The sequence below is a fragment of the Lagenorhynchus albirostris genome, chromosome 5 (assembly GCF_949774975.1).
Source record: "Lagenorhynchus albirostris chromosome 5, mLagAlb1.1, whole genome shotgun sequence".
NCBI classification, from domain to species: domain Eukaryota; kingdom Metazoa; phylum Chordata; class Mammalia; order Artiodactyla; family Delphinidae; genus Lagenorhynchus; species Lagenorhynchus albirostris.
Window position 1 is genome coordinate 5,531,454 of NC_083099.1, and position 17,198 is coordinate 5,548,651.

Sequence of the window (17,198 nt, forward strand, 5' to 3'; positions counted from 1 at the left end):
GTAGTCATCTACTTAAACTAGTCATTTTCCAACTGTATCACCATGAAAAATCTACAGTTCAAATTTTTATTTTCATCTAGTTGAAAAATGACTCTTAGATGTACTTGCAGCCCAAGATTTTTAAGGGATTTCTTGTTTAGTATTGGTTCTGCCACCATTTATGGAACAAGCCTGTGCTAAATGTGTTCTACACTTATAAGTCCCTATCTTCCTCATTTAAAAATATTCTATGGCAAGAGAAAGCATTGCAAAAACCAGAATATTTTAGTTTAGTTTACTTATGCTGTTTACAGTTATATGCCTTTATAGGTCATGTGAAAAATCCTTTTTAAAATATGGTTTATTGAGCTCTAAACTGCCTGTTGGCCGATGTCATATATTGTCATTTCATTATCAGTACAAATTATTGTAGAACCTCAAGATTCTTGGAAATCTTAGATTTTGACAAGGGAGCAAATCCAAGAACAAGGGATAAAACCAATCATGGGCAAAACAGTGGAACCTGGCTTGTTAACTTTGAAATAAAACATTGAAAGTATTTGTAAGGAAAGTTTTCCATTCAATAAAATTAGGTTTGGTTATCAGCTAATATACACGCCTTTAAACACTTTTGATTTTGTGTTAATATTGATTGTTGTGATAGGGTTGAAATACTAACCAAAAAATGAGGTTTATGAATTCTTAATTATATGGAGAGTGGTTGGATAACACTGTGTGTGTGTGTGTGTGTGTGTGTGTGTGTGTGTGTGAAAATGGCTCATCCTTCATCTTCATTGGAACCAATCGTTATTACACACGAGGACTCAGTGGAGGTATGTTAGATTCTTTGTTAATGAGTTGGCAGGTTAGTTATTTTGCTGTCAAAGTTGATTTAGAGAAAATGCCTTGAAGCCATGGTCCATATTGGATTTCCCACCCTTTCCTTTCTGCATTGAATTTACCTCCAAGTCACGTGCAGGGCAGCTTGAGAAACCAGGGTTGTGAAGCCTTGACACTTTATGTTGTATTTGGAAACCGAGAAGATAAGAGAATGTACTTTTAAGCCAGTTTGAAGTACAGGGTCAGGATGGCAGGACCCACGCGAGGCAGTGGTTCTTCCCCTTCCCCTCCCCCTCCCCCTCACACTTTACTTTCCCTGTTGTGGAGATGAATGAGCAAAGGATGAAGAGAAGAGAAGCTTCTGTCTTAGTTCTTTCCCAGAGTACAGAAGCTCCAAGGAAATTTCCATTGTATTGGTCAAGGAAAGAGATAGACAATGGTCCTGAACTAGTCCCTAACTCTTTTTTTTTTTCAATTTAAATAAACTTTTAATTTTAGAATAGTTCTGGATTTGCAGAAAAGTTCCCAAGTTAGTAGAGTTCTGTAAAACCCACCCACCTACTTTTCTTTACTGTTGACAGATCGGTCTGGTGCATTTGTCACAACTAACAGACCAGTAATAGAACAGTAATGTTACTGGGACTCTGTACTTTATTTGGACTTTATTAGGGTTTTTTACACCAATGTTTTTGTTCTTTCCCAGGATCCCATCTATGACACCACATTATTTTCTATTTGTGCAGTCAGTTGCTTTTTAAAAATTTTTATTGAAATATATTTGATTTACAATGTGTTAATTTCAGGTGTACAGCGAAGTGATTCAGTTATATATGAAAAACTATATATGTATACATATTCTCTTTTGTATTCTTTTCCATTATATGTTATTACAAGATACTGAGTACAGTCCCCTGTGCTATACAGTAGATCCTTGTTGGTTATCTGTTTTATATATAGTAGTGTGCGTATTTTAATCCCAAACTCCTAATTTATCCCCCCTCCCCTTTCCCCTTTGGTAACCATACGCTTGTTTTCTGTGTAGGACACCACCTTTTATTTAGTCCTAATATTTCCTTAGGCTCCTCTGGGCTGTGATAATTTCTGACTTTCCTTCTTTTAAATGACCTTGACGGTCTCCGGGAGAAATGGTCAGATCTTTTGTAGAGTGTCCCGCATTTTGGGTTTGTCCGATGTTTTTCTCACGGCTTGACTTGGGTTGCGTGTTTTTCTGAGGAAGACCGCAGAGGTGAAATACCATTCTCCACCCATCATATCAAGGATGCAGGTCATTAACATGATGTAGCACTGTTGTTAGCTTCAGTTACACAGCTTAGGCCGTGTTTGTCAGGCTTCTCCATTGCTGAGTGACTTTTCCTTCTCCTTCTACACTGTGCTGTTTGGAAGCAAGTCACTAGACAGGTAGCCTACACTTAAGGAATTGGGAGTCATACTCCAGCCCTCCTTGAGGAAGGAGCATCTGTTTAATGATTGGGGATACTCCTATATGGGAGGTTTGTATCTTCTTCCCCATTTAATTTTTTTTAATCAGTATGTACTCACCGATATATATTTTATATTTTGGGTTATAATCCAATAATATATTTAGTTATTTAGCTGTGTTCACAGGGAGCTCCTTCAGTTCACTCCTGTGTCTCTTCCCCAGCTTTTAATCAGTTGGGTTACACCAAGCTTAGGGTTCACCAGGGGTGCAACCTGTTACCCTGGGATGAGGTGGGAAAGAGATTATCAGCACGTTTTCTTTTTTCATCTTTATTGGAGTATAATTGCTTTACAATGTTGTGTTAGTTTCTGCTGTACAACACAGTGAATCGGTTATGTGTGTGTGTGTGTGTGTGTATATATATATATATATATATATATATATATATATATATATATATATCCCCATATCTCCTCCCTCTTGAGCCTTCCTTCCACCCGCCCTATCCAACCCCTCTAGGTCATCGCAAAGCACCGAGCTGATCTCCCTGTGCTATGCTGCTGCTTCCCACCAGCCAACTGTTTTACATTCAGTAGTGTATATATGTCAATGCTACTCTCACTTCACCCCAGCTTCCCCCTCCCACCCCATTGCAGCACTATTTACAATAGCCAGGACATGGAACCAACCTAAATATCCATTGACAGATGAATGGATAAAGAAGATGTAACATATATATACAATGGAATATTTACTCAGCCATAAAAAGGAACGAAATTGAGTTATTTGTTGTGAGGTGGATGGACCTAGAGTCTGTCATACAGAGTGAAGTAAGTCAGAAAGAGAAAAACAAATACCGTATGCTAATGCATATATATGGAATCTAAAAAAAAATTAAAAAATGGTAATGATAGGGCTTCCCTGGTGGCACAGTGGTTGAGAGTCCACCTGCCGATGCAGGGGACACGGGTTCGTGCCCCGGTCCGGGAAGATCCCACATGCCCTGGAGCGGCTGGGCCCGTGAGCCATGGCCGCTGAGCCTGCGCGTCCAGAGCCTGTGCTCCGCAACGGGAGAGGCCACAGCAGTGAGAGGCCCGCGTACAGCAAAAAAAAAATGGTACTGATAAACCTAGTTGCAGGGCAGGGATAAAGAGGTAGACATAGAGAATGGACTTGAAGATCAGCAGTTTTTAGGACAACCTTCATACCAAAAGCTGGTGCTTTGGTACAAGTGATGATGTTTCAGTTTTTATCTCAGAAGGCTCTAAAGTGGGTCAAAACAATGCACTAGAAATCAAATTCAACAAGCATGTTGCCTCCTAGGGAAAGAAAATATTGTTTCCAGTTTTATTTTTCTCAAGTTATGCTCAGGTACAGTGTTTAATATGGATGATCAAAGATAAGTTCTCGATGTATGCCACCTTTTAATTATTTCTTTGACTCTGTAGGAGCAAATTCAGCTCCACATCTACAGAATTAAAAAATATATACAGACAAATACCTGATTCCTACAGTCATCATTCCTGTGGTAATCCTAGTGTTTAAACCTTTTACATGATGCAGTGTGGATACACATTGTTGTGTGAAGCAACAGACTTTCATAGCATTTTAGTGGTTCTGGACATGGAGGTTAGGTGGGGGAAGAAAAAAAAGATAAATTGATAAAATATTTTGGGTTTCAATCCAGTTGCCAAGAGCCTGTGGATGGTGACCACTAAAGTTTTTCTCAATGCATCTTAAATGAGCAAAATTTCCCTTCCAGCCTTTAAATGATACTTTTACCATATTAGGAGTAAAATAGTAAAAATTACTCATTCATATTGCTTCCTATTTCAGAGAGTACCATTTGAAATAACGGCAGTTTTCTTTCAAAATCTGTACATGTTTTTTGATGTCACACAAGAGTTAATTTGAAATTCCGTTTTTCCTTTAAGAGTTTTTATCTTTGCCCCTCCCCCTCCCAGTGCAAAATCAATTTTGACTCAGGTGGTATAGCTGTCACTTTCTTTTGTGATAAGGGAACTCCTCACATGTAAGCAAATAAATCTTACAGCCTTGGAAGGAAATTTCTTCTCCAGCATTTTCCCTGCTAAATCGTTGGCCAACATTCTTATTTTATAGGTCAAGATGGAAATAATCAAGAAAGAAACTATTTCTCTCCAAACATATACATGTATTTCTCAAAAATGTTGTGTCACAAGGACTCTTGTACTGGGATTGTCTGTGTAGTTTGACCTAGTTCTGATAAACGTAAACCCTTCATTCAGTAGGTTAGTACAAGCTCTTTTTTTGGCTTATTTCTTTCAAATATATTGATTTATTTTTTCATAATAAATGTAATAAGTGGTCATTAGGTACAATTTTGAAAATATGGAAAAAATGAAGGGGAAAAAAGCCAACTCTAATCTCATCATTCAGAATCAATGACTACTAATATTTTTCCTAAGTCTTATTTGTGTTTTACATACTTGTAAACATATTATATGTAAATTTACATCTTGTGTTTGTTTTTCACTTGTATAGAAATAATTTCTCATGTTATATAATTTTCCCTATCTGTTTTTATTGCCTATAGAACATCACCGTGATTAAATGCACCTTCATTTAATCATTTTCATTACTTAATGATATTTGAGATAAAAGATTTTAAAAATACAAATTAACTCTAGAAAAAAGTTTTGAAACATTCTGAATACAACCTGTAGTAAATACCTAAATTGCTTTATTTATATGAAATAAAAAAAGCTAATAAATATAGTTATGTACTTTCCTTTAACTAAAATTATGTGATAATTTTACAAAGCCTCTAAATTTTCTTTTCTTTTCTTTCTTTCTTTCTTTCTTTATTTTTTTGACTGTATTGGGTCTTCATTGCTGCATGCCGGCTTTCTCTAGTTGTGGCGAGCGGGGGCTACTCCTTGTTGCCGTGCACGGGCTTTTCGTTGCAGTGGCTTCTCTTGTTGCGGAGCACGGGCTCTAAGCGTGCAGGCTTCAGTAGTTGTGGCTCGCAGGCTCAGTAGTTGTGGCTCATGGGCTCTAGAGCACAGACTCAGGAGTTGTGGCACACGGGCTTAGTTGCTCTGCGGCATGTGGGATCTTCCCGGACCAGGGGTCGAACCCGTGAACTGGCAGGCGATTCTCAACCACTGCGCCACCAGGGAAGTCCCTAAATTTTCTTTTAAATATGACCACTCAAATTGTGTATTTAATATTATTCTAACAGCGGCCACCTGAGTAAGAAAGATAAAGTTTCCTTTTTGAAAAGAGGTTAGTGTATTTTAAATAAATTAGTCCACCAAAAAGCATGAATTATATACTTAAAAGCTTTTACTGTCTTTAAAAATTGGATACTTCAATATCCATTAAGAGATTCAAGTATTAGGTGTTTAGCTTGAGTCAGTGTTTAGATTTTCTTTCATCATTTACTGACAAACTACTTACACATTGTCAAAATTATTTTGGCATTTGTTATCTCGTTTGCCTGATACCAAAGCCCATGTTCTTCCCGTCATTGTCAGTAAGCTTTGTAACGGCAGGACCACTCTAGTCTTGTCTTGCCCATCAGTTTTTCTCCAGCATCAAGGAGAGTGCCTGCCACCCAGTAGGCAGTTAATAAATGCATGTTAACATAATGATTGTTCTCCTCTGCTAATATTTCCAAAGACTATGAAAAGATCTTTGAAGAATCTGGAAAATTGGAATGGAAAATCATATCTAGACTGTAAAAGTTATGCAGAGTCCTGTTAGTAAAAGCACAGAAAAATCTTAGAAAGGAGCCAGTATTCTTTTAAGTGATTTATACATAAACAGTAAGATATGTATTGCAATGGTTGCTTTAATTATTACCATCTCAAGGTCAGAGATTCTGCACTTGTCAATTGCCCATTTCTCTTAGATTTGAGCATACAAAGCTTATATTTATCCAAAAATAATGTATTCCAAAATAATCCTTAGATCTGTCACACTTTTCTTGCACCCTGAGTATGAAGGTATCTTGGATATTCAGAACCTCTTATGTATTTGAGGCACAAAACATACATTTGTAGGTACTGGAACAATTTTAGCTTTTTTATATATGTAGGATGTGTCCATCCAAAGGTAAGTGATTTTACTTAGTTGGTAAGGAATATGAAAATAAGATAATTTTATTTAGTTGTTGAAATCAAAAGGGAAATATCTAATACATTAATACTTAGTAAAGAGCATGGTAATTAAGAGCTTGCGATATGAAGATAAATAAAACCTAATGCTGATCCCAAAGATACCACTTATTAGGTGTGTGACCCTAGGTGAGTTATTTAAACACTCTAAACCTTAGTTTCTTTAGTTATGAAACAAAAAAACTATAATTTATTCATTGTTTCCTTTTCCATCGTTATGATGGTTAAATGAGATAATGCATGTTAACCATTTGTCATTTAACACGGCATTTAACACAGTGTTTGACATAGAAGAAGCAAAGTGGGGCTTCCCTGGTGGTGCAGTGGTTGAGAGTCCACCTGCCGATGCAGGGGACACGGGTTCGTGCCCCGGTCCGAGAAGATCTCACATGCCACGGAGCGGCTGGGCCTGTGAGCCATGGCCGCTGAGCCTGAACGTCCGGAGCCTGTGCTCTGCAATGGGAGAAGCCACAGCAGTGAGAGCCCCGTGTACAGCAAAAAAAACCCCCAAAACAAACAAACAAACAACAACAAAAAAAAGCAAAGTGAAACATTTGCCATTTGTATCCCAAGAAAGATATAAAGGTGTAATGTATAGTGTGAAAGCAGCCTATTAAAATGGGACGAAGTGGAAATTTTGAATTCTAAGTGTCTGGGACAATGCTTATTTGCTACTCGATTTAATAAGGAATCTTTTCGTTTATTTTTAATTTTTATTTGTATTATTTTTTTTCTATAGAAGTACAGTTGATTTACAATGTTGTATTAGTTTCAGGTAACAGCAAAGTGATTCAGATATATATAACATATATATATATGTTCTTTTTCTGATTCTTTTCTGTTATAGTTTATCACAAGATATTGAATTGATATAGTTTATCACAAGATATAGTATATCACAAGATATACTTCCCTCTGCAATACAGTAGGACCTTGTTGTTTATTTTATATAGAGTAGTGTGTATCTGTTAATCCCAAACTCCTAATTTATCCCTCCCCCTCCTTTCCCTTTTGGTAACCATAAGATTATTTTCTATGTGTGAGTTTATTTCTGTTTTGTAAATAAGTTCATTTGTATCGTTTTTTTTAGATTTCACTTATAACTGATATCATATGATATTTGTCTTTCTCTGACTGACTTCACTTAGTATGATAATCTGGAGGTCCAGCCATGTTGCTGCAAATGGCAGTATTTTCTCGCTGTTTATGGCTGAATATTATTCCATTTTTTGTGTGTGTGTGTGTGTGTATTTAGTGCTCCTACACTGTTGGTGGAAGTGTAAATTCGTGCAGCTGCTAAGGAGAACAGTATGGAGATTCCTTTAAAAACAAAAAAATAAAGTTACCATATAATCTAGCAATCCCATTTCTGGGCATATATCCAGAAAAGATGAAAACTCCAATTCAAAAAGGTACAACCCAAATGTTCGTAGGAATCCAGGAATCTTGATTGGCTTGTTCATAACTTTCTTTGCCCCCCTAGCTTCTGCATGTGCACAAGATGGAGAGAGTGAGGCTGAGTTTTTACCTGATGACTTTGAAGAAAAACCAGAAAGAGAAAAGAAACATAACAATTTCACACTGTGCAACGTGTGTAACATTCAGCTGAATTCGGCCGCTCAAGCCCAAATCCACTACAATGGCAAATCACATCAAAAAAGATTAAAACAACTCAGCAATGGCATGGTGAAAAGCGACAATGGTAAGTGTTTCTAAAGATATATTCTCAGTTTTACATCAAGTTATTTGTGTACCTGCAGATGGGGAAATAAAAGAGTAGAGTAATCTGTATTTTTAAAACCAGGAAAAACATTAAATAAAAGCTTAGTAGGTTAAAATAAAGAATATCTCACAGGTTTTTGAGAGAGAAGGGGAGCTTTATTTGTTGTCTATGCTTAAATTTTTTAGGATTGTGATCATGACCCACCAGGACATTTATGATAATTTGAAAAAGTTGGCATTAGGTTTTCTTGATGTTTGACTTTAATATAGTTATTTGGAAATGGACATTCTTTTACATTTTATATAAAACAATGCTTTTTATGTTTGTTTTGTGCATGTTGGGGCTTCAATTGGTTAGTAAGACTGCAATTGATTTTAAAAAAATACCTATCTTTTCAGGTAGGTGTTTTAACCAATAAAATATGATCTATTAGTATGTACAGATTGTTTAAATTTGCTGGTGAAAATTCATGGTTTGCTTAATCACTTTAGACTGCTTTTTAAAAGTAGAATTTAGGAGTAAGCAGATTTTTAAAATAGCACACATATACTTTTGGAAAAGAATGGAAGGTTATTAGAAAAAGCATGGAGTGGTGAGGGAGGGAAGGGTGGAATTCTGCCACAGGATGTAGGGAAGCTGAAACAATAGCAACTCCAAAGAGTTACAATATTGTGGTCTGGTTGGATGTTTCATGTTTCATCGATAAGGTATATTTTATCTAAATTTTAATGACATTTAAAAATGAGACTGAATTTTGATCTGTTCCAGTATTTGAGATCAAAGACAAATATAATTTCGTACTTTGCTTCAAGGCAATTATTTCTACCTTGCTTTGTAGTTTTTACTATGAATGAACTGGAATATTCTAACAGAAAGGACTCCTTGTTTCTCTTTTTTGTATGTCAAATAGTTAATCATGGATCTTATCAGTGAAAAAGATGTAAAAAATAAAGATCGTCATCAGAAAGTAAATAAGAACTACTAAATTGCCTAGACCCAAGATGAACTAGTGAGGCAGATGTACTTATTAAATCATGTTTAAAAATATGGATTTCACAGTCTCTATTTTGAATCTCCTAAGGAAAATCTTTTCCCTGTCATTGATATTTAAGTAAAATCATCTTAAGTACAGCATGATTCAGTTTCAAGTTGTTTTTCTTTAAGTACAGTATGATTCAATTTCAAGTTGTTTTTCTTTAAGTTGGTGTTGGTGGGGAAGCAGGATCTGGCCTCTTTCCCTGACCCTGAGTTAAATCTCAGAGACAGTTTTGGGTGAAGTAGGAAAGAATAGCTTTATTGCTTTGCCAGGAGAAGGGGGACACAATGGGCTAATGTCCTCAAGACTGTGTGCCCCGCCCTGGAGGGGGTTGTGAGGAGTCTTATGGTGTTCAAGGAGCAGGGCGTGGTCAGCTCGTGGACATTCTTCTGATTGGTTTGGTGGGGAGGTAAGTGGGAGTCGGCATCATCAACCTTCTGGTTCCAACTGTCTGGGGTCTCCGTGCTTGTGGGCAGCAGACAGTTAACTTCTCCCACCTGGTGGGGATTTCAGTATCTGCAAAACAGCTCAAAGATATTGTTACGTGTATCCCTTGAGGGGGAACCAGGACCTGCCCCAAGCCTGCACTGTTGTTTCTTGACTGCTCCTCCCTTGTCTCTGCATCCCTCCCTTCCCTGATTAGCAACTGTTTGAACCTGCTTGTTTGGAACTCAGGGAAGGTCATGGAGGCTGAATGAAGCCTATTTTCTGTAATCAAGATATGAGGGACACGGAAAGGCGTTTGTGCCCAGGAGCCCTACAAGGTCCTGCTCAGTTTCAGTGGTGCTAGTGGTGTCAGCTTTGGTGTTTTATTTCACTTGCATTGATATTTACAAACCTCTTCAGAGAAGCAATAAATTACATCACAGAAAGAAACTCAAGAGACATGCCTGGTTTAGAAATTCATATCAGAGCTAGTCTCAGACGAAATTTAGGATGGTCAACAACTTTCAAATCATAATACTAGGAATGATTTTCCTCAAATCAAATATTTTAAGATAATTACATCAGTGCACATATTGTGGGCTAGCATTATACTAAAGGCTTTATGTACATTTTCTTATTTATTTTTTCCTCACAACCAGGGAGATATTTCCATTATCTTCCTCTTACAGATGTGGAAATTGAGGATAATGTCAATTGAATCCTGTACTGAAGGTCACCCAACTGTTAAATGGTCAAACTAGAAATCAGACTCAGGTGTTATTCATTAAATAGGTGTATTCTAAAGTATACTGTCTCCCCAAAATTAATATTCTGTAGAAACTGTGCCTTTCTTTATTCGAGGAGAAAAATTATTTTAAGAGAATATAAAAAGTAAAATTCTATCAGATTCCCAACAATGCATTGATCAATATAGTGCTTAACAAATTTTATTGCTACATTTTCGACATATATTATCTTTTCAAGGTTCTTATTAGCATTAAATTAATAAAAGCAGTTAAAAATGAGGGCTTCCCTGGTGGCACAGTGGTTAAGAATCCACCTGCCAATGCAGGGGACATGGGTTTGAGCGCTGGTCTGGGAAGATCCCACATGCCGCGGAGCAACTAAGCCCATGCGCCACAACTACTGAGCCCACATGCCACAACTACTGAAGCCCATGCGCCTAGAGTCTGTGCTCCGCAACAAGAGAAGCCACTGCAATGAGAAACCCACACACCACAGCAAAGAGTAGCCCCCACTTGGCGCAACTAGAGAAAGCTCGCGCGCGGCAACGAAGACCCAACGCAGCCAAAAATAAATAAATAAATAAAATAAATTTATTTTAAAAAATGATTATGCATTAACGGGAGCACTTGGTTTAGGTCATATTAGTTTGACCTGAAATCATACTTCAGAGGAGCCCTCACCACTAACTCCAGGTGGATCTAACTATAGACAATCCACTCACAACTGAGTTAGTTGTTACTTTACATTAATATAGCAACGTATTATTTCTTTTAAATATCCCTCCATCCCCCCACTCTAAAAATGTACTTTTTCAGACCTGTTGGGAAAAAGAAAGGAGCCCAATTCTGAGCCTTATGTACTTATTAATTGTTGTTCCTTTACCTACACAGAGACAAAGCTAAAGTCAGGAATTCTCAAGAATCATGGATCCTATAAGTTTTTAGTTGAGAGCAGTATCATTTTTAGTTTATCTAGAGAATGAAATGGGACAGAGAAGGAGATAGCCTTCTCCTTGAAGATGCGCACACACACATATGACTGCTGTGGACTTTTACCTTTAGAAAACCAACTCAGTTTAGATTTCAAATGGGAAATAGATATTATATTTATATATATATAAATATAATATATATATTATATATTATTATAAATAAAATTATAAATATATATTGTATTTATTATTTATATATATATATTCCCAAAATATATATATATATTTTTTGACACATGTAGTGTCAAAAAAGGAATAAGATACTAGAGATATTTACCTAGATTCTTCCAACCTTATACGTTACTTGTTTTGAGGAATGCAAATAACATAAATAATAGAAATGGAACTAATTATTATTCCTTGGAGATTGTCTACATGGGAAAAAAATATCACTTCAGTCCTGAATGACTGTAGAACATTATATAATTGCATGCCTAGAGGCATATCCTAAAATATGAGAACAAGAATGAACAAGAGAGACACCACCCTATGAAAAATACGGTTTCTGTATTTCTGAGCAAAATGTGGCATTTCTCATGTCGCTTCTCATGTCATCCAGGGAAAATGATCTTCTGAAGATCACAGTGAAAAAATGTCATGTGTGCTAGTTAATTAGGAGGCCATGGTTCCCACAGGTGAGACTTAACTTCAGTTTTTGACAGTTGCTGCCCTCTTGGCAGACGTAAAGTTACCTAGGACATGTGTCCACCACTTGCATGTGTGCTGTCCCGAGACACCCAGGTCCTTCCTGCCAATAGGGAGTGTTGCCTGCTGAATTCCTCCTGAATTTGCTCCTTACTGGAGCAAAACCTCCCAGCTTCTTGCCTCAAAAGGCTGTTCCGGCTTCAGATTTGCTGATGCCAGAGTTGCAGTTCTATCAAGTCCAGCCCACCCTCCACCAGGTTCACTTTCCTCCTGCCTCTCACTCAGTTCCTGATCTCTAATCCACCACTTGCCCCCGAAATCTTTCTCTCAGAGTCTGCCTGCTGGGAATCCACCTAAGATATCACCAATACTTCCTATATATTCATAAGTAATATGCATAGTATGTTTCACTGTGCCAAAGCAACAACATTTAATACTTTCCCCCATATGTAGTTTCCATTTAATGCCTATATTTAAGCTTTATCATAAAAACTGCCAAGGGAACAAAAAGTGAACTAGTATTTATTTATTTATTTATTTTTAAGAAGATGTTGGGGTAGGAGTTTATTAATTAATTAATTAATTTTGGCTGTGTTGGGTCTTCGTTTCTGTGCGAGGGCTTTCTCTAGTTGTGGCAAGCGGGGGCCACTCTTCATCACGGTGCGTGGGCCTCTCGCTATTGTGGCCTCTCTTGTTGCAGAGCACAGGCTCCAGACATGCAGGCTCAGTAGCTGTGGTTCACAGGCCTAGTTGCTCCGCGGCATGTGGGATCCTCCCAGACCAGGGCTTGAACCCGTGTCCCCTGCATTAGCAGGCAAATTCTCAACCACTGCGCCACCAGGGAAGCCCTGAGCTAGTATTTATTGTTCCAGGTATTTTATGTACATCATTTATTGAACCCCAATCAACAGTTCTGCAAAGCACCTGTTACTGCATCTATTTCACAAATAAATTAGCCAAGAATCAAAGGGACTAAGATACTTGCCAAATAATAACTCTTTGTATTTGTAAAGTTTCCCATGTCTACATTAGAAGCAATAACCCTCATCTCCAGGGCAGACTTACATTCTACTGTCAACAAAATTATGCCATTTATTTGGATATTTTCTTATGCGATTGACTTTATGTCATTTTTAAAGCACTTAACTTACATTATTACAATAAAACTGATGTTTCCTTAAATTTTCTTTACCAACGTAACTGCTGAGGACATTTTGTGCAGTGTAATTTATCACTGTATTTTCTGTTATTCCAGAAATACATTTATGTTTATGTTAGTGCACTTTTTGAAGATGAGATGAGATATAGCAGTGGCAGCAGTGTATTCCATAATTAAAAGTTGCTTAAATGTGTAGAATTTATCATATTCCAGAGATTCCACGCTTTACCCTTTCATGAAAACTATAAAGCAAAGAAATTCCAGTACAAACTGCATGACTTACTAACTTTCTCTTTGGAAAAAGTCTTTATTTTTATATTTATGAGGAATGTAAGTTTTGCAAATAATGATTAGTTTCTGATGATAATAATGTTGTCCTCTCTGAGCTGTACATAAATGTACAAAAATAAAACAAAAATCACCAAGAATCCTACAAAGGTAATTACTTCTAATCTTTTTGTCACCATTCTACCAGGTATGCAAATAAATATGAATAAACAATATATGTACAATATTACATGCATTATAGCATAATAGTGTTTATAGGTGATCACCTTTTTATGACTGCATATTTTTATATTACTGTAAAGAAATTAATAATGCAGTTGAGATTTCTAGTTGAATGTTGGGATTTTACTCACGTTTGTCATTTTGCTTTCCGACTATGTGATATATTCTATAGTGGAAAAACCTCAGTATTATCATGAAATATATAATGAAATGTTAAAATGAAATATCACAAGGGGTTTTATCAGAAGACAGAAATTTGAACATAAGAGTAAAAATGCTTCTTTGATTCATAAGAGCGTTTTGGAATACGTATTACAAAGGGTACAACTTTCAGGGTATTGAAAGCTTCTGTGGCCAACTAATTTAATTCAATTTCAGTGCTCACCATGGTTAAGCTCCGATTAATGCTTGTTGAAGTATCGAGTAACAAGTCAACCTATTGTGGCAGCTTTACTTTATACACACCGTCTTTGTCATATTTGAGTTATTTTAATAAGCCTGGTTTTCTAGTTTTATTGGGCTGAAACTGCTATCAAATAATTCAGTTTTATCTTAACAGTATTCTAGACTCTTTTGGTGATCATTGTCCTGTAGCACATAAATCTAGTATTGTTGCCCTTATCTTTCCTCTTAGCATTACATTTTCTTTTATTTAACAGAGAAGCTAAATAAAATTTTACTTTCTAGCTTTCACTGATCTATTCTCTTTTCTCTTTCCATTGATTATCCCAGATGAGGTTAAAAGTGTCAGTAGATTTTCTATTTACAAGATGTTCCTTCTCCTGCAACATTGGTAGTTAATAAAAACAAAATAGCTTCATAGAATTTTCTGGTACTTCAAGCCTTGATATACACACACACACACACACACACACACACACATATAATATATGTAAATTTCTCATTTACGTATAATTTTGTCTCATCTTTTAACCTCCAAGTACTATTCATGCTTTTGTAGAATGCCAATAAACTAATTAGAATTTGCCAGTACATTTGTGGATTCTTAGTATTCCCTTTTGAGATCATTTTATTTAACAATGAAAACTGCTTTCTTAATGATATCATATCTATAGTAGTATATGACATGCAATAAGGAATATTGCTTTGCTTATACTTCTCTCTTATCAACCATACCCTTTAGAAGGTTCAGCCAGGGGGAGAAAATAAAAAAAATGCTGATGTTAAATTGCCCAACATTATGTAATAAGTTATTTTGTTCTTGTTTGAGTCTTCTAAGTTTATTTTTTATCACTGAGGGATAAAAATATGGGGAAAAGTAACAAATGCTGATTTACTATGTTCCAATTTTGAGTAGGTCTCTGGCTTTGGTTACTGATTTTTTTCTCCCTGAAGAGAAAACACATTGATTATTCCAAAAGGGATAGATTTCTAGTCATTAGCTACTTGTTTCACCTGGACTTAATATTAATTCCATTGAAGGACAACATCTTTTTCAACATAGAGATTTCTTTATGCAATCTGTGTTCTGAAGAAACCCCTCTTTACTGGGGTAATGGTGAGGTTTTACAAAGTTAGGTTGATAATCTAGGCTGACTCCTGTCAGGAGACCATGCCACTGTGCCCAAGAAAAGTGTACTCTAGTTCTTCATGACCCCTGTTATCCATGACAAATTAGATGAAATGACCATTAAGGGAAACTTGAAGAGAAAAAAGGATGAATTAAATGCATGCCATTTAGTTAGAGGACAGAATTTATTTGAGATAGAAGAGATTTCAGTTTGTGATTCTCTGTGTGTATATGGGGGTATATATTTGGGAGCGTTTGAAGAATTGCAGGAATTGGGGGCTTATAGCAGTGGTGGTATAAACTGGGAGTGCAGAAGAAATTTTTTCGGTCCATCTAAACTTCAGATGTTTAGCATGGGTAGAACTACCTCTTCTTTCCTTACCTTTTTCCTCTTTCAGTCACTAACCATTTCCAACAGAAGCATCTTCCAGTCCTCATGTTTCCCTACCCTCCAATCTTAGAAAAATAAACATTTTCCCCACTTTTCTAGGTTTGAAAGTATGTTTTTTCAATTCTGTTTCCTTTATACTTCCCCTAAAAGTAATTTGCCCATGGTGACAGTGCTAGTAGGTAATAAAGACGGGATTCTTTTAGGTATGAATTCCCCTTTCCTTAAAAGTTATTTTTCACTTGGAGGCAAATCCTCTTTAAATTGGCTTCACAGTTTCTACAGCTCCACCCCAGGTATGTCACGCTTCATCTTTTTTTTGCACGGTTCTCAGAAACACTAAGCAGTGGTATGAGCCTGTGCGTGTGTGTGTGTGTGTGTGTGTGTGTGTGTGTTTAAGATGGTACAATAGATTAATCGTTAAGTAGACCTTTAAAATGTTAATTTTAAGTCTTTAAATAAGGGATAAGAAAGTAATTTTCAAAAATACCAGCCCAGATACATGTATTTCTTCTGTTTTCAAAACCGCAATGACGTGACACAAGAAATTTGAGAACAAAAGTAAATAAATCCATAGCAGCATTGCACACTTGAGAAGAGTAAAATGGTGAGGAATTTCTGGAAGATAAAAAGGAAATGGGATGAAAATGTGGAAAACATGAAATCTAGACACAAATAAGGAAACTCAACAGAAGTAGGAAAAAAGAGCCCTGTCACTTAGGTTTCCAACAAAATTTCAGTATATCTCCAAGGTTGATCTGAGGTAGCCTTAAATGTAAGGCTCACTGTTGGATGAACATCCTAATGAATTTACATATGTTGATTTGCAGTGAGAAGCTGGGATATAACTGACCTGCCCAGCCTGAACCTAGGAAAGTGAAGAGCAAATTACTCTGGGGACTACAAGCCAGAAAGGTCAGAAAGTGAATTGTTTGATGGGGGTCGAGGATAAGAGAGGTAGAGGAAATAGACATGTCTAATATGAATTTTTAATTCGTTGCCTTTGTAATAATGTGTGCTGTAATTCCCCCTTATATCTCACCTGTGGAATCTTCAGTAAAGACAACTTTGCTTACTGACATTTTATGTGAGCTTAGAGTCCTTCTTGGGGACTGAAATGAGCGCCAAGATTATATCCAGGTTGCGGAAGATACAATCACGCAGGTAGAAGGACAAAAGACATATTTCTGTATGCACTGCTCACTTGCAACCACTTGTGTCAGGTACAGTACTGAAGTCAGAGATATGACCAAGACATTAACTAGTTACTTAAAATTTGCCAACCTTGGGAGGAGAAAGCACATGAACATAAATTTCAATTCAAGATTTTACTTGAGAGAAAACAGGTACTTATAAAAAGACTTTTTTTTTATTTTTATTTTTAGTATAGTTGATTTAAATTTATTTATTTATTTGGCTGCGTCGGGTCTTCCTTGCTGCACGCGGGCTTTCTCTAGTTGCTGCGAGCGGGGGCTACTCTTCGTTTTGGTGTGCGGGCTTCTCACTGCAGTAGCTCCTCTTGTTGTGGAGCACGGGCTCTAGGCACAAGGGCTTCAGTAGTTGTGGCTCGCGGGCTCTAGAGCGCAGGCTCAGTAGTTGTGGTGCATGGGCTTAGTTGCTCC

General features: G+C 36.7%; 1 protein-coding gene across 2 annotated transcripts in view; it reads left to right on the forward strand.

Annotated features, from left to right (window-relative positions):
• The window catches only part of ZNF385D (zinc finger protein 385D), a 941,851-nt gene that overhangs the window by 211,498 nt on the left and 713,155 nt on the right, over positions 1-17,198 (forward strand). For both annotated transcript variants that reach the window (XM_060149107.1, XM_060149108.1), the window contains exon 2: positions 7,904-8,122. In XM_060149107.1, the coding sequence (XP_060005090.1) occupies positions 7,904-8,122 (219 nt within the window). The remainder of the gene's footprint in view (positions 1-7,903; positions 8,123-17,198) is intronic.